The sequence below is a fragment of the Pezoporus wallicus genome, unplaced genomic scaffold, assembly GCF_028554395.1.
Source record: "Pezoporus wallicus isolate ANWC-B61680 ecotype Strahan unplaced genomic scaffold, APGP_CSIRO_Pwel_v1 contig_6566, whole genome shotgun sequence".
NCBI lineage: Eukaryota > Metazoa > Chordata > Aves > Psittaciformes > Psittacidae > Pezoporus > Pezoporus wallicus.
Window position 1 is genome coordinate 481,569 of NW_026638763.1, and position 19,158 is coordinate 500,726.

Genomic DNA, 19,158 nt, shown 5'->3' on the forward strand with positions numbered 1-19,158 from the left:
AAGAGATTCATCAGCTGTCACAACAGCATGGAAGTGACACAAGCAGAAGTTTGTCCAAACAACCTCTCTTTCCCAACAGCTTCTGGCTTTGTATATTGCCGGTGTTGGCACTGTGTGATTTATCGGAGGGTGCAGTTCATGAAAATATAGCATTATCCCAGGTGAAATGAGGCTGGCAATGCTGTTCTCAGTGTCTTTTGGAGGAATTTTGCTCATGTGCTAGCATTACTCTGGTAAGGAATCAGAATGACATGATTTGAGCAGGACTAGAAACCACAACTATAACGATGATCTATTAAAAACTAGAGACCATAAAAATAACAGCCATAAGCACATAATGAATTGTCTAGAATAATGTTTAACTGCAGTATGTCATACATAAATTCCAACTCTCCTGAATTTTCCCCTTAAAATTCTTACAAATGTATGATCCCCCCTTCCTCAGAATAAAACCACAATGTCTACAAACATCATAACAGTGTATAAAGCTACATGAAGTCAATGGACTAGAAATATCATCAGTGACAACCAGAGATGCTAAAATTCAGCTAGAGTTAAAACCCATGCTGCTTCCTAAAACCTGGACCAGAACCAAACCGACACACAAACCTATGGAAAATAATTCATCATTAAGGTATCAAAATAACAGCTACAAGCTTTACTACTGATCTAGCCATGGAAAAGCTAGGGAAACAATTATAAGTCCCTTCGCTGATGGCAGCAGACAATAGCTAGGGGACAAAAGGCAAAACCAAGACTCCGTTTTACACAGGGCTGTGATGCTGCACGTTCTTTAAAACCAAACAGACAATTGGGAAATATAACAATGCAGGCATAAATCAGGAGTATGGGCACCTGGAGTGCCTGTTGGAAGCAACATGCTGGATCCTTGGTAAACACACAGTTATTCCGATGAGATTTCTCAGTTTTGGCACTTCAGAGCCACGAAAGAAGACATGCCATATTTTCACAAGGGGAAAAACATTCCTCTCAGCATGCCATCAATCCTCCTCTTTTACAGTGACACAAAGGAAGTGTTTCCATGCACTGAATACTGACAGACAAGTTTCCCTGAGAAGATGAAAAGACTGTGCAAGAGAATACACACCAGGTGAATACTGAGGTAGTCTCTTTGCCTAGCACTTGTGAAAATGGATGTCGATGACTCTGCCCAAATCTGTTGTACAAATGGTCAGCAACAAAAAGATACTGATACCTTGCAACGTGAAAGAGCTGTATAGCTACAAACGCTGCCTTAACAACATGTATTTTAAAGCTGCCTTAACATATGTATTAAAAAATAATTCATGTAGAAGGGAGTTGATTGTCACTGGCTGAAGGAAGCTGAAAGGGAAGAAGTTCACTAACTGACAGAAGCAGGCCCCAAGGGTTGGAAGCTGAAGCTGCACTAACTTAGATCTCAGATAAGAAATGAGAAACAGTTTTTTTAAAGCAATTAACTGAACAACTTGAGCTCTTAATTGTGTCTTACTTTAACATCTTAGAACAGGGCTGCTTTCCCAAAAGCTACAACTATGTGCTCAGGGATAAACCATAGATTTAATGCAAAAACAAAGAAGTGCGTTATGCAGGAAAAGATCATAAATGTCCCTTCTAGCCTGATCCATAACACATTCATAGCACATACGTTTTTCAAGAGCCAGTGAGGGGGATTTGATACCTGTGTGACTTCTCCCAGCATGTGCAAGGCAGCAGTCATTTCTGATGACTTAACACCAGCCTGTGGGACTGCACAAACTCCTGCTTTGCATTTTCAATAATCAGAGGCAGACTTCAGATGAGCTGTTTAACCTCTCAGGCTGCCACACTTAAGCCTGGAATGTCAGCAAAGGGATCCCAGGATTTCAAATCTGAACTAACATCAGTGAAATCCTGAGTCATCTTCTCCAGACCCATAGAAGACAGCTCAAGGTACATCTATTTCAGCTGTTACAAGCCATATACTCCCATGCTGTCAAATGACCAAAGGCGTTCTCTTACAGTATCTGTCAGTTTGTGTACAAAACTATCTATATATAGACACATTTACACATCTGTTTGTATAAAGGTTGTGCATACAGGCATATATATTACATATACACTATTTGTATTATGCATGTAAAAATGTCTCAGGGAAAAATCAGCATTCCCATATTCACTGTATTTCAAGTATTTTCCTAAGACAGGACCAAAGCAGTTTGGCTTCACGACAATATGCCTATACACTACAGGATATCTATGCCCGAGAGAGACAAAAACAAACTGCAACTGTGCCCTTTGAAGGCGACTGTAAAAGCAGCCAGTTCTCTCCCTTGCATCATTTATTCTCTCCAGACAGACATCATTAGTTTTGTCTTGATGTCGCTGTAAGATAGGCTATGGAAATCCGGCACTACCTGGTCTGTCACTATCCACTGAATACCTAAATTCAGATACAGTCTAAAAACAGATAACATAGCTGAATATGAATTTTACAGGTGCCTGTGAGATTACTTAAGAGTTTACTAAATAAAAAATGTATGTTCCAAAGCTATTTTTAATCTAGAAGACTGTCAAAAAACCTACTCAATTTCACTTCTTCACTAATCCCAAAGTCCCATGCTATTAGTATAGCAGTAGGTATTTTGAGTGCTCACTTCTCCATTTTTGAGAGAGGTGTGTTTATAAAAAGCAGGTAACATCCTTCCAGCAGATTTCCACAACTTCCCATTTCTGAATGAGGCTGACACATGCCAGATAGCGAGTTCTCAGCATTTCATCACTCCCTGAGAAGAGAACATCACTGTCTGGCTGCTCTGAGGTCTATCGATTTCCTCAATGCACTGGTAAGGCTTGTCTGTCACATCAACACATTTGACACAGAACTGTACTAGTACATGGGAGCATCTCTCCTTACCAAAATCTTCCCCAGACACTAGACAAAGTGCTTTCCTTCCAGCAGTTAGAAGAAATCAAGTGCCAAATTTGACACTCAGCAATAGGGGTGTAGGTGTGTCACTCCCCAATTCCCCTGGCAGGGTATTAGGGAATAAATCAGTTTAACAATGCCAACAAAGTTATTCAGCCTGATACCTTCACTACACTGGTTTTATTTCTTGGGCTGTATTCCCTTTGTGACTATTTTCAGTGTTTCATGCCTAGTCAGGCCTCCTGACACTCTTTGCCAAAATGATGTAATAAAACCATAAAACCCCTCCTCTTCCAGAGGAAGAGTTTTCCCAACTTGGGCCTATGGTCTCATCCCAGCTCTGCAAAACACAGATAAGTACCAGAATAGCTACAAGAACTCATTAAACAAAGCACAGTTGAAAAGATGAACTTTCAATCCCAATAATTCCTCTTGAAAAAAATGAGACAAATTAGGTGCACTGCCTGACTCACAATGAACTCTTCAAATCAACAGTTACCTGAAAGCTTTCTTCAATCTTTAAGGCTAACTTCAACAAATGTATCAAAAGGGTTTAATTAAACAAAACATCTTGAATATACCAAGTGTAATTTTTATGTGCTTGGGGTATGTATGTATATAACGTGACATGACATAGCTTCAGAGATCCATAGAGGGGAGATGTCAGTACATCTCACAGATGTTTATCAGACCACTAACCATGTTTTGTTTTTCCATAACACACACAGAACAAAGAAGATCAGTGAAAAGAAAATAAAGTTCTCATCTGTTGAAAGAGCCCAGACTTCTCCTAGGTTAATAAAAACATGCAAAAGCTGTGAAGAAAAAAAAATATATTTGAAAGAGACAGAGAAGGATGAGATCCTTTTACAGACCTTAAAAGGTAAAGGCTACTCACTAACTGCACCAAACCAATTCACTATCATTTGCTGTACAGAACACGTACAACTTTGTGGAAAATCTCAGAAACAAGGTGGAAAAGATCATGTTTTGGGGATATGACTACATTATGGTCAACTAGTCCAGCATATGGTGACTAACACTACTGCACTGAATTTACTTTCCCAGAGAAAGCACATTTTGTTTGACTAACTGGTGGCTGATACAGTGAGTCACTCGACTGCCTGAAGTACCAGCTCCTATACTTTAAAAGGACTGACTGGGAACCATGTATGTGTATTGGATTAGGAACAACATGCTTTAAATAAACCACTGACTCACCTTGTCACGCAAGTGATGCTCTGCAGCCTCAATATTCAAAGGATCGTCAAAATTCAGAAGATCCTGGCAAAGGAACAGAGAACATTATAGGGTTCCCACTCGCTGCATCATACAAGGAATCCAAAGCCCTAATGAACAAGATAATGAATGAAAGTAAGACCAGTGAGTAGAGCACCATATTTTCTCACTACCTTGATTGGTAGCGCTATTAAAGGTAAATGCAAATAAGTGATGATTGCAAACCAAAGTTAATGAAAGGACAACAGTAGCAGGGCATTTGACCCCATCTGGTGGCACACAGTCCTGTGACACTTCTTTGGCAGTGATGCACGTCTGCTTGAAAACTGAGACAGTTTTAAACTGAATTTTGAAGGAACATTCAAAGTTTCAGGAGGCAGAATTCCTGTTGACTTTAGTTCAAGGTAAAGTAAACCATTAAAAAAATCCCTGCAAACAGCGTGGTGATAAAGCAGGAAGAGTTTCATAGAATCATGGAACACTTTGAGTTCAAAGGCACCTTAAAGCTCACCCAGTTCCAACCCCCTGCCAAAGTCAGGGACACCTTCCACTAGAGCAGGGTGCTCCAAGCTCCGTCCAACCTGGCCTTGAACACAACCTGTGCCAGTGTCTCATCACCCTCATAAGTGAACACCTTTTTTCTTAATGCCATTTGCATAGCAAAGCAATTTCATCCACACTGAGAAGAAGCTACATAACCTGGAGTCTGACCAACAGGAAAGATTTTACGCCATGGGAAAAACAGGGCCCAGGGGAAATGGACTGCAAACAGCCAAAGAGCTAAGGACATGTCGGGGCAGGGAGCAGAAACAGTCAAGATAAATCTCAGGTCTACCCATTTAATCTCTGTATTTTTGGAATGAGTATAGGGTTAGTAATAGTGGAGACCAAGATGCTGATAGCAATCATAGAATGGTTTGGGTTGGAAGGGACCTTAAAGATCATCTAGTATGTTACAAATAACACCGAATCACAACCCTCTATTCTGCCTGCAGCCCAGATAATTTTCCCCAGTTGAAGGTTAGTGACAACAGTGAAATGCCGTTGTTTCACACATGTGAAAAGTGCGTGCCATTCTCTGACTTATTTTCAAGTAGCAAATTTCCCATTTCACTCAAAGCTGGACACCAATCCACTTCATTTTCACTGGCTTTCTTCAGGAAAAACCCAAAAGAATCTGCAAGGCCAGTACGATCCAGTGCCAGCTTTTCAAAGCCTACTATTTTAGCAGAAGCTGGGTGTGAAGGAAATCCAAGAGGCAAGCTCGGTAGCACAGCTCTCACCTGTCATGAAAAATCCCCATGGCCTGGGATGCGTGACTATCAAACCCTGTAACTATTTGCCCAATGGATTATTCTTACATGCAGTTTTGCCTCCGCAGACATATCACTGTACCTCCAGTGAATTTTGCTTTCTTCCAGCTAATCAGCATGCAGTGAGAGACTAACTGTGAAATGCAATTACTCTTTGTTGAAAACGCAAAAGCTCTCCAAACCTCTAAATGAATTTCCTAAAGAAGTTGCTGAAACAAATCAAGCCTTTGGATTCCACGAAAGCTGAGCAGACTGTAGCCAGCCACTGGCTTGGGCTGTGCTAGAGGCCTTAGAAACGCATCATGATCCTGAGAGCATGCTGGAAGCACAGCCACTTCTCTGCACCCCTCCTCCTGCAGGGAGTAGTGGAAGGAATTCCCTTCTATGAAACCAGGCTGTGGTTAGTGAAGCCCGCAGTGATGCTCCTCATCCAAAGCTTTTCACAGCTTCCTCTGTATGGCGTGGAGCAGCAACCAAGTTAGTGCTCTTCTTTGCTTCTTCCTGACCTTCCTACCCAACTGCAATGGCTGTGGAAGGTGACCGTAATCCTGAACTCCCTAAAATGCAGCTTCTGTACAGTAAAGACTTAGCAAATTCTGCAAGTGGGTCCTGAGGCCTTTAACAAAGAATATAAGTGTTCAGAATAGGAATGAGACTGCAGGGCAGTCATTAATTCCTAAATATAATTAAAAAAAAAACCCATAACACCAACACAGTTCCTTCTCAGAGCAATATGATTTTCTATTTCCTGAAAAGCAGTGGAGGAATTTCAAACCATAGAAGATCCCATGATACCAAAATATCCCATAATAGATTTGTAACCAAAAGTAAAAATGATGTACCAAAAAACCTAGCATTTCAACTGATCTGTAGGAGTCCTGCAGTTACACAAACAAAAGCACAAACTGATTTCATACTTGCACAACACCCACTGAAGCCAAAGGAAATAACAACCTTCAGTTTCAGAAGGAACAGACAGGGTTCATATTGGGTGATGCTGAAACCAAACCAGACAGGGAAAAGGAAAGTGGATATGAAAAAATAGTCATTTACTTACAGTAAATAACGAGTTTAACCCCCAGACAACATCCTGCAAAGGAAAAGCACAGTCAGTTAGGCATGCATGTCAGGTATTTTGATCACATACACATACTTTATTTTTCTAATAACCCATGAAATTACTGGAAATCAAATGTAGATTAAGGGTAATGCTTTACTAATTTAAGTCAAAATACTGGAAAAGCTTTCACATTTCATGGATGCTCCATATTTAGAAGCGCCCATAAAACATACTCACATAAAAGTTCAGTTCTTTCTGTATGTATTGGAGCCTTATACTTGTTGCTTCTCTGCTCAAGGAGAAGAATAATACCTTAGTATATGGCACCAACTGAAAACAGCAAAGGGTGGGCATAAAACTTAATTCAGCAATCCATTCTTAAAATTCAGAAATTGAGATGGTGTTAGACAAGTATTTGAAACTGCGTCAAAATATCAGAGAAAAGAGATTCAGGCATAGTGTGAGTATGGAGAAATGTTGTTCTTACATAAGCATATGTCTCAAATCATTTTACTGCCTTCAAGCATTTATTTAAACACAGCTGAATAAAGAGGGTTTGCAATTCCCCAAAAAAAGGAAGCTTCAGGGTAATCTGCCTCCAAATTGTGTCAAACACAGCTTATTTAGAGGTTCTACTACCACTGGCCTCATGGTCCACATCCTCCATTTACAACCTTCAAAGGCTAAGAAAATGCACAAGATCCAAATATTACAGAAAGAGATCTAAAAGGATCATTCTGAGGATAAGTTTTTCTACCTGGAGAAAAGATTATTTTCTTTAATAGCAACATAACCAAGCTAATCTACTCCAACATCCCACTGAAGTCTGGGTTTTGTCTGGAGCTCCCACCTACCAGACAAATAAGATCAGCACCTCACCTCCTGCCCGTAAGGTCTGCTGGCACTCGATTGCCTGATCATGAAATTTACACTGACCAATTTCCACTAGTGGGACAAACACTGCATGCAATTGATTCATGGCTAAAATGTACCTTTTACAATGAAAATAAAGACTCAAAGTAAAAACCTTCCTCGCCACAGCAAAGGATTTCAATAAACAAGCATATTTCAGCTCATTTCCCATTCAGGGCTCCCTACTTAAGAGTGGTGGACCACAGAAATCCGTATGATTTAAGGCCACTATCCAATTACATCCTAATGAAAAAGACATGATATAGAATCATAGAATGGTTTGGGTTGGAAGGGACCTTAAAGCTCTTCCAGTTCCAACCCCCTGCCATGGGCAGGGACATCTTCCACTAGACCAAGTAGCTCAAAGCCCCATCTGACCTGGCATGGTTGGGATATTTCAAGTAGGAGATGAAAGCAAAAGTTTAAGTTCTGTGCTTGTTCAACTAAAACTACGGTCACAGAAACTGACAGAGGTCAGCAAAACTTGGCATTAAGGAAACCTGTATTAAGCAATTCTGGGGATAAATTATTTGTACAGTAGAGCTGTGCCAGGGGAAAAAAAAAGCCACAATCAGTGATTAAAGGAGAATTTCAGTGGCGTGGAAAGCCTAAAGAGTAGGAACAGGCATGAAGGTCTCAGCTTTCACTTCACTCTCCGGTATTCAGGTTTGTGAGGATGCATAACACAGCACAGGCTGCTATGGAGTCACTGCTCCCAGGGTCTGCTCCGGTTCCCCATGGATACTGCCCCTGGCATGGATGCAGCCTGAGGACTGACTGATGCAGGGTGTGTAACCAGGGATGGCTGAGATTACCTCTGTCTCCAGCCAGCCACTCTGCTCCAGTGGATGCTCTGCCCCTTCCACTGCTGCTTTCAAAGGCTGTATTGTCCTCCAGGGAAGCAGAGGGAATGTCTTGGGGGTGTTAAGAATTTCTTGTGCCTAATTTTAACCCACTGAGTATTTCTCACAACCTTTGATAACGGGGCACTAAAGCATGATAATTTGCTTTCTTCCACTTGAATAAACTCTTCAGGAATCAATTAACTTTTTAAGGATCACCTTTCATTTACACCACATGACAGCACACTCTAACTGGAGAGTATGATACAGAATTACAATACTGAGCATTAAAAAACATCCTGAAGAGATACAAGGAGCTCACGCTTGCACGCTAGGGTCTGTCCATTTGTAAGTCCTGCCTGAATACCAAAACAGGGCTGCAAACTGTTCACAACTCTTCAACCACTTATCAGCAGAGCTAAAAAGAAACAAACAGAAAAGCAACCCAGCCACACTGATTCTGAAGCCCTGAAGAGCTCAGCTTTTCTTTACACTGAACAGTCCTGAAGCTCCAGTCTTCCAGAGTCACAATAGTTGGGGATTGTCAATCCAGACAAAACAGCTTCTGCTCCAATACAGGCAGTGCTGAGCCATACACAAGTGTTACAACACAAACTAAAAATGTAGGTTATTTTCCCATTCCTTAAATACCCGCTTTTGAAGTTTACCTAAATCCTTTCAAAACTGGTATTTGCTGAACCCTGGTTTTACAACTTTGGGACACTTGATTCACTGAGGCTGGCTTTGGGTGCACCACGACATCCCCAAAAACCACCCAAAACCAACACCACAAAAAAACTCCAACGGAAACCTCTGTAAAGCTGTGAGTTTTCAGCGCTGTACATTTCCAGTCATTCAAGACACTAAAAAGCATAAAAGAACTATCATTATTGAATAACGTATGCGTGAGATTCTTAATACTGTTTCTGATGTTTCCACCTATTCAGGTTTTATGATTTGTTGGATTCATTTTATACTCTTGCATGGCTCTATAAAAAATTATGCTAAATTACTACCAGAGGGCAATACTTTTTGCAATGAGTTTGAGGCTAGCCTGGACTTAAATCTAGGATATTAAGAAAGGGAAGTGGGATGGAACAGATGAACAAGAGTGAAGCAAGTATTTCATATCTGAAAAACTTGACACCGGTGCATTGCAAAAACAATCACTTTGAGTTACTGACTTCAGCAGAGCTGCTTGCTGTATGCAGATAAGCCTTGCGTCAATGCTTGCTTTGCATTTCCTTGGCAAACTAAAAGGATTTGCAGGCCACCAAAGACCCTTGTTAGATATAACAGTTCAAAAACTTCTGTGTTCTTTTAATGGAATAAAGCATCATCCTTAGCAACATTTACTGAACTTCTGGCTTAAACACTCTGAAAACAGGAAGTTAACCCTAAGTAGAAGTTTAAAGGTTATCTGCACACACAGGAGCAGGGCATATGTTGCCTTCAAATGTTACTGATACACACCTTTATGCTGCTCCACTTCAATGAGAGAATGTACTTCAAAAGGAGAACCAGACATAGTGATCTGTCTGTTCCTAGGCCAAATACTTGATGAGGCTGCTTCCTTTACTATGCTTTGTTTTGCCTACTTTCTTCTACATGCTTAACATCAAACTTCTAGAGCACAAGTACTGAGGAGTAACCTCGGAGCAAAACTGAGGAACTCCTGTGTGGTTTATAACAAAGCAGCACAGCATGGTCTGCTCAGGATGGACCCTGCAGAAAAGGCTGTGGAATTCCCCAAACTGCCACATCTGGTTTCTGCTCCAGTTGTGCCCAGGCAGGTCTTGGTCTCCTGGAGGCTTCGCATCAGCACAGACATCACCCACAGGATTGGATACCTTTGTGAGTGAACTGCGGGTCTTGGGTATGCAAGTGTGTTTCATTCACATCTACTATGTTAATTCAGAGGATTCAACTACGATAACTGAGCTAATGAGACAATGTTCCCAAGCAGAACAGTACCTGGTTAAAACCATAGTGGGCAAGTGGAAGAGGGTATAAAGAAGGAAACACACCCTGGTCCATGGCACAGCCACCATTTGGAGCTCAAGCACGGGGAATTCAACACAAGCAAGTCAGATCACCAACAGGCTGTTATAAATAACCCTTTATAATCGCCTTGTTTCATTCTTGAGTAGTTATGTGTTGCACTGGAGTGAAAAGCTGCATTAAACCCCTGCCCACAGATTTATTTATGGCCAAATGAGGAAAAAAAAAACCCCACCCAAAACTGCCACCGAGGCAATATTTACAGTTCAGTCAAAATCCCAATTACAGCTTCTGAAGTGGCCTCTCCTGAGGTTGGGGTATCTCGAAGCACTGCAGTTGTCAGAGTCCCTAATTCAGACAGTCACCAAATCTCTGCAAGTGGCAGTTCTCACAACCACTTCTCAAAAGCCATGCCATTGAAACCATGACGCAGACAAGTGGTGAGCTGTGCTTGGCAATGTTTGTAAATTAAAATTTCTCTTTAGCAGGCAAAGTATATTTAATACATTAATTTAGACACCGAACAAGTCAGACAAAAAGCAACTAATGAAACTCCAATCAAAGAAACTTCTTTATAGACCCAAGGAGAATTTCTGATCTAATAGACTGATTAAAGCTCACTGCTAAACCATTTTCATATATAATTTAACGCATTCAGATCAATGAAAAGAGCAGCAGTCACTTATACAAGCAGATGGTTGAAGCAAGTGGTGATTTTTGTTGGTTTTAATTTGGGGGCTTGTGGTTGATTTTTTTTTGGGGGGGTGGGGGGGTGGTTTGTTTGTTTGTTTTTTTTACACACTGAAGCAGTAGCTGCAATGAAACAAGTGCCAAACTTTTCCAAACTGTGATGTACAAAGGGCTTGAAATTACACACAAAAACTCAGCATGCTGAAAGTGCATGGCTGTCTCCCTGGGCAGCTCTCTGCTGCCCCAGCTCAAGATGGTTTTCCATTTCCATTCACCTTCTTCTGCTGTCTTCTACAAACAAGCCCAGCTTCTTTCTGTATTCACTGCAGCCCAGAAAATTAAGCACCCTTCATCCCACCCAGCCCCACCTTCCCCTGGCTCTGCTGGGCTTCTCTTTCTGTCTCCTCCACAGCCCTCCATCACCATCTCAAACTTCCCTCTTTGACTATGTATGCTTGCAGCCCACAAGGCTAATCCTGCCTTGGGCTGCATGCAAAGGAGCATGGCCAGCAGGTCAATGGAGGCGATTCTGCCTCTCTGCTCTGGTGAGACCTCCCCTGCCATCCTGCATCCAGCTCTGGAGTCCTCAGTACAGGAAAAACATGGACCTGTTGGAGAGGGTCCCGAGAAGGGCCACAGAAATGTTCAGAGGGCTGGAGCATCTCTGCTATGGAGACAGGCTTAAGAGTTGGGGTTGGTCAGCCTGGAGAAGAGAATACTCCAGGGAGACCTTGTTGCAGCCTTTCAGTTCTTAAAAGGGCCTATAAGAAAGATGGGGAGAGACTTTTCATCAGGGCCTGATGCAACAGGATGAGGGATGATGGTTTTAAACTAAAAGAGGGGAGATTCAGACTGGATGCGAGATAAAAATTCTTTACAATGAGGATGGTAAAACACTGGCACAGGTTGCCAAGAGAGGTGGTGGATTCCCCATCCCTGGAGACATTCAAGGCCAGGCTGGATGTGGTTCTGGGCAACCTGACCTAGTTGAAGATGTCCCTGCTCATTGTAGGGGGTTGCACTAGATGAGCTGTGGAAGACACTTTGAATCCAAATCATTCTATGACTAACTGCCTGCCTGTAACCACTACAGTGTAACTGACCACACAAAACTTATCGCTGGCCCAAGGGGTTAAAAACCCCACTATGTTTACATGCCTGAAACAGTAGGCAGTTTTGAGCTTACAAAAAACCTGCTTCCCTCCTAAACAGGCTTCTACCAGTTAAAATGCTCTTTCACATTTCCTCTCCCGTTCCTCTCCAATCTTGCATGTAACACTGCTCCAGTATCCTGCAAAATTCCTGTAGCAGGTAAAACACCATTTCCATCTGGAGTAAGATGATGAAGAGATCAGCTTTTTTGAATCAACTACAAAGGCCATCTCAATTCTCATGTGCCTGCAATTCCTGCTCATGCTTTCCACCCAAACACAACAGTAGCTTACTTAAAGGCATTTGGGCAATTTAAACGGCATGAACTGCTCCAGTTAGCAAACACAAAAAAGGAGGAAGGCTGGAAAACGTTTTCTTCCATGCTCAAATATACTAGCGGGAAGAAACCAGGAACAATTCCAGTCTGTTCCTCTCCCAGAGATCAAGACAGTTGTGAATTGCCAAGTATGCAGGAGCAGTTGTCTAAAATCCGTTACTTTTGTCACTGACTCCTTGACATTTGTCCCCAAGGTTACTTCAGAGCAAGGAGATAATCGTTTACAAATTGTTCCCTGGGCAATTCTGTGACAGCTTCTTAATGAACTATACTCCAGCACTGGTAACACTAAAGCATCGCCCCCTGGAGACCAGTCTACTGAACTGATTAAAACTGGCACAAACTGCGCATTCAAGAAATCAACAATTTGGGGAAAAGAAGCAGGGTTTAATTAGCCACCACACTGTTCTGCTGAGTCACTCTTTAAAATCATGTTAGTAATAACAGCTACTGTATTTAAAACAAAGATTTGTTAGAAGCTATTCAAAAGAAAAAAAAAAGGTGTTTGTAAACCTTTTATGAAGCAGAGGTCATGACAATACATTGGTTTAAGTACCTTCATCAGCCTGGGCATTTATCAGTTTTGTAAGAAGAGATTTATTCCCTACTCCATAAAGCTAATTTATAAAATCAAAATACAACACAATATATCCTTGCAGAAAATTTTCCTGAAGCTTATTTTAACAAAACCAGAATACTGTCACATCCACATGGAAGACTGCATTCGGTGGCTTACATACTGCATCTGAAGGTGGTTTTGTCTGCTGCTTATTCAATTTATAGAGGTGGAGAAGAACAGCAAAGGAATTAAGGCAGTGACAGTGGCCATTTTTAAGCACTTTAGAGAGCAAAGGCATCAAAGAAATATATGTCTTTTGCACTGCACTTTTTAGATGACTTCCTTTACAGAAGGAGGCTTGAACCATCAAAATGTACCTTGTAGTAAAGCTGTGCCTCTTGCAACACCTAAAATACCTATTTAAATTGTGATTGAGGACATTCAGAAACCCAGCTGACTGCAACAACTACATCTCCCTCACCACTTGTTTGGGGCTCAACTCACCTAGTGCCTGGTGCTGATCAGAGCCACAATGGGTGGCCCAGCCCTCATGGGTGAGAACTTCCCCAAGGCCAGGCTCTGGTTGGGTTCAGAGTGTCAATGCTATTTTGAAGCAGGATCTCTGCCTATCCCCACAGTCCATGGGATCAGAACAGTTGTGCTGTGTGAGAACTAAACTGCTGGATAATATCAGGCCAGCTGTCCTGCTGCAAATGCATATCATGTGGGGTCCAGCACCAGACAGGGACATAGAGATGTGGACCAACAAAGAGAACACCACCCTCCAAACCGTACCAAAAAGAAGGCTTTGAACCCCTGGGAACTCCTAATACACCCTTAAGTACTACTTACATTCTGGCAAAAGACATAGAGTCCATCTCCCCCTTGAGATCACACACACCATTTCTCAGGGGCTCAGTTTCACACTTAGTGATCATGACAAAGAAGATCCCAGGATATGGCTGTAAAATTCATGTAAGATCAAGAAACTCCCTGCTAGCTATGCTTTGCTTCCCAGTAACATCTCCTGTGTTGTATTAACTGGCATTTGTGCTCTTTGCCACGGCCATGAAGCCTTCAGCTTTGCACTTTCAATGACTTTCTCATTCTCATTTTACTAGTATGGGAGACAAACATAATCCATTCAGCAAGGCAGCTTTTACAAGCTCATGCTTTGACATTTCTACATACAATAAAAGACCCATTCCAAAATGGAATTTAAATAAATCAATAGCAGAACAATGTTACCATAATGCTGGATGAGGAAAAAAAGTATCAGCAGTAGAATTAATGAGAATGACTCAGAATATACAGATTTACTTTTCCCCTTCATCCTCAAGACAGTGACAGTTATTGTTTGAAATACTCCTCTGCACTAATTACATATAGTTTTGACAACAGACATCAAGCATTCATTAAGATGATGGATGAAAATTTTGTGCTTATACTGAAGCTTTTAAAGCTACTCAGGTTTATGCTTAAACACTGAGATAAAGGTAACTGCAAAAATTAAGTCTGGACCCTCTGATTTATTTCTCCAAGAGACTACAGTTTGACACTTGCATGATTACAAAGAAAGTAATTTAACTCCCTGAAGACAACAGCAAACAGGGCATATTTTCTCAAATAGTATTAAATACTAACTAAATATAAGCCTCTTATGGGTAAAATCCAAATAGCAATAGTTTATTGTAAATGAGAATTATTTTTAGATTAGATAATCTAATAGCACAGGTATTTCTTAACCTAGTATCTGAAGCTATGGGAAAGGAATTCCTAACAAAAAATTGTTTTCCTATAGGTGGATATAAATAGCTTTCTGCATAGCCGTAAGTTTAAGACTATCTTGATTTTTGCCATTCCTGCCCCTGCCTCTCCTGACAGCAGTAACACAAAAATGATAAAAGCCAGCCCTTTAAAATAGCTCAGTGAAGAACTGAAATACATATACACCTTAGCAGTAAACACGAAAATCCTACAGAAAATAGATCTCTAAGCAACCGAGACCAACTGCAGCTCTATCAGAACAGGGTTACAAAAAAAAAAAAAGACCAAATACTCCTTGTGAACATTTATCATACCTTTTTATATTACTGGTTTTAACATTGCTATGCTCAGCCCTCCAGAGCCAGCCAGCAGGGCTGCACAAATGTGCTTTTTTTTTTGATTGTTTTTATGGTTCAGAAATCAGTCACTGACTGATTTCCAGTTGTAGTTTGTTAGACGCAATTGCAGAAGAGACAGTTTGACTTTTAGAACCAATTAGGCAATCACAATACACAGACTCTCTTCTGCCTTTATTTTTTAAGATCAATCGCCGAAGAGAATTTTATAGCAAAGTGCAAACAAGCATTTGAGAGGAAGCTGATGAATACTAAGGAGGCCTCTCTTACCCAGTCAGATGATACTCATGCCAAATAAGGTACAAGGACATGCATGCTGAGGACTAACAGGAGCTACTGAAGTACTTTTGAGTTTGCAATTGGAATTATTGAGGGGGAAGAAGCAGAGAATCAGAGCAACAGCAACAGAGCTATTTCACACTAGGTACTTAAAAGCTGGTATCTCCAGTGATAAAAATCTGATAACAGAATGGAATTAAATCCATCTGTTTGCTTTCTGCCTGGAGAACTTCAATTTTGACCATCAAAGCTAAAAGTAGTAGAAAAGCAAGTTCAGACAGCCTAAGCAGTGGCCACAGATAACTTCAACAGTCTTCAGCTTTATGCATACTGTTTTAGAAGGGAAAGAAATATGCAATAAAATGATGCAGAACGTTAAGACGGAGATCGAAAGGTAAATAAGCTCCTGTTGCTAACTCATAGCTAACTATGAGTAAAAGATTACACAAAGTTCAGTTAGAAAGCATTGCACCGGTTTTTACATAACCTGTGGAACAAAGTGCTACCAGAAAATACCTAAGCATTTAGGATCCTGGAGTATTTCTACAGAGAAAATGTTCACAATCACATAAATTAAAGAATTCTATATAGATTGTTTAAAAACATTAACCTACCAATAATCTGTTTCAGGATTAAAGCCCAACTTTCTTCATAACCTGATGAAATTCTATCTAACAGGAATTCAGAGAGAACACATTCTTTACTGCCTTCTCTAGTACACAGGCTGCTTTTCACAGTGGCCCATAGAAATGTGTTCAGCAGCAGGAAGAAGTGGAAAAAAAAGGTAACATCCAACACTTAGTAACTTAAAGAGAATGCAATCATGGATGAGATGACACTGAGTCCAACAAAATGCTAGAAAGCAAAACTGAATTAGCTTTTTTTCCCTACCCCTTAAGAATTCTCTATACTGTTAAAAAAAAATTTAACAGATAATTTTTACAGAGTATTTACAAGATTTTAATTTTTATTTCAGAAAGTTAAAAGGCATAATTTAAAAGCCTCTTCAATTTTCTACCCATTTGATATTAAATAAAGTGGCAAAAAGGTCACAGCAGTTTATTTTCCAGGTAAGATCTCTGCTGCGTAGAATATGGATACAGAAGATGAGACAATACAGAACTTCTCAAACATTAGCTTTTTAAAAGGTGAAACACCTAGCATGAATGCATGCAATAGCATAGAGCAGAGCTGGTTTGTGCACAATGGCTTTAAGCTTTTGTGTTATCTATTTGAATGATTTTATTAAAGCACTCAGAATAGCTGCCATAAGTAATGCCTGCCAATTTGTCACAGACTACAAGGACACCCCCAATTTCAAATTAAGCATTTCAGCAGTGGTTTAGAGTGTTTTACTGGGCAATTTTGGGTACTATTCCTTCAGAAAACCAGGTTGCCTTCATATTATTTATGAGTTGAATATGAAATACTGACTTTCAAGTCCATCACTGGCTAAGACCGGATACTATCCATAGTGCTTCGGTGCAAATTCACACTGTAATCCACTTGTGGAGATAAGCAGGTTCTCCAAAGCATGGTGTTCAATAAGTGATGGAAACAAAGGTTTCAGGGAGGCTGGAGTACTGGGTGCAAGCAGCGTGTTAAGAGAGAAAAGTAACCTGAATCACATCTCAAGGCTTTTGTTTGCCACCTACTACAGTTATTAATGCACACTGACAAGAAACTTGACTGCATGACCATACTGTTGATAAGCCAGCACAATTCCATATTTTCCATCTCAGCAGCACACGTAGCCTGGAATCTTGGAGACTAATCAAGCTTCAAAACAACAGGAATGTATGCATGAAGCTGGTGGCAACCAGCCAAAGATCTGGAACAGCACCTGATGGACTGGCCATCAGGAGCCCTGTCTCTGACTGAGACTCACCTTTCCCATATTTAAAAGTCCTTTCAAAGAGCACACCTGGAATGGATGAAGAACGTCTTCAACAAAAAACAGACCACCTCAGATGCCAGTTACCATCTAATTACAATTTGTATCCCCAGAAAAAACACTATTTGCAGAATAGTGCTTGCAGCTCACCAACATCCCCAATGGCTATTTGTGCTCTTTTGGGTTTAAGCTTCTTTTGTACTAGAGACACAGTGTTAATTACGGCTTTCCTACACAGGCACAATTTGGAAGTTAGGAGCAACGTGTTGTACTTACTTTTTTTGATGACGCTTCAAGTCACATGAAGTGACAACTTGACAAGCGGGAGAACACTTACTGAAACAGTACATTTCTTTAAAATGGAGACTCTCAAGACAAAAAAGAAATTAAAACTTTGCAATTTGGGGTGTTTTTTCTTAAAGCTATAAAATCTGAGCTTGCAGTTGTGGTGCTTCAATGCCCATGGGTAAAGAAAAAATCCAAGGGGGATGTTGGATTCCATTTGTTTTCTTTATAAAGGTATTATCTCCTCTTCTCTTTTGAATGTTTTATTTCAATACCCACAGACTAAGTTCCCAGGTTCTTTTGTTTGGGGTTGTGGAAGTTTTCCCCTCTGATTTTTTGAAGGTCAAAGTGGTAGCTCAGATTCCAGGATGTTTCATGTACAAAATTAATCATGCGCAATTAGCAAACTGATGAAAGAATAAAATGGAAGTGAAGATTAATCACATCTTCCATCATCAGTGAGGACAGGAAGTTAAGTACACGTAACATCAACAGCTATTCCCACCCACAGTCTAAAGGTGCAGCAGTACTTTAATCTCTATCAGAAAGATACAGTGAACAAAGCTAGGAAGGCAGAAAAAAATACATGTACACTCTTGTCCAGCTGCAGTATTGGTGCACTGAATTTCTAATACCAAAGCTTAAAACCTGTAGTGCAAAAAACTTTCTCTGGGAATGAAATACAAGGACAGGAACAGAACTAGTCAACTGAACCACCCAGTCAGCGTCTCGATTAAACCTAATATGAAAGCAGAAACATAAGGGGCAAAACAAAACCATATTAGGTAATAAAATAAAAACAGGTTTAAGAAAATCCACAAACCAACACACACACACAGAGCCCACATCACCTTCCAGAAAGTCTTATGCTCATGAAGAGGTTTTACACATGAAGAAAGTCACAGACCTCATTCATAGTGCCGAAAAGGAAATCAAGTATTAGATAAAACTAATTTTCAATTTGCCTTTTGAAAAGAAACAAACACCTGATGTGTACCCTTCAACCACCTAATGCAGTTAATGTTCTTTAAGAGCTAATTCTGGCAAGCTTCCTGGCAAAAGCAAAGGGGAGATTATTGCTGCTCAGTGCTCTGCAACACTCTTCTGGCAGGAAGGTCATGTAACAGTAAATGGACAACTGACTGCATCCTGTAGCAAGACAAGAGCAGTCACTGCACTGAAGCACATGTCCTTTGTGACCATCTCCTGAAGCATATTTCATATAAGAACCATGACTGAATTTGTTGACTCTGCCCAGCTGTGGTGGGACCAATCTCTGAAGTCATTCTGCAGCCATACTGGCACAACTACCAGCAGGCCACATTTCACTTGTATTTTAGTGACTTGGGTAAAATGACATTGCAGGCAAGGTCAAAGGGTAGTTAGTTCCCTACTGGAGTGACTAAACTAGCCAAGAGTGTCCTGCTTTATGCAATACCTAAGTGCAGATGTGCTGTTCCCCGCTTTGAACACTAAGGATGAAACAGAATTCCAGACAGTGCAGTAACTACGCTCCTGATTCTGTTCCACATGGCATTTCTCCCAAATGCAATTTTCACTTTTC

General features: G+C 40.7%; 1 protein-coding gene across 9 annotated transcripts in view; it reads right to left on the minus strand.

Moving 5' to 3' along the window:
* UBE2F (ubiquitin conjugating enzyme E2 F (putative)) overlaps positions 1-19,158 on the minus strand; it is a 79,640-nt gene that overhangs the window by 22,985 nt on the left and 37,497 nt on the right. For 7 of the 9 annotated variants that reach the window (XM_057412220.1, XM_057412221.1, XM_057412223.1 and 4 more), the window contains 2 exons: positions 6,518-6,550; positions 4,130-4,192 (listed from right to left, as the gene is read on the minus strand). In XM_057412220.1, coding sequence (XP_057268203.1) covers positions 4,130-4,192; positions 6,518-6,550 — 96 coding nt within the window. The remainder of the gene's footprint in view (positions 1-4,129; positions 4,193-6,517; positions 6,551-19,158) is intronic. The other 2 variants (XM_057412222.1, XM_057412224.1) reach the window with 1 other exon arrangement.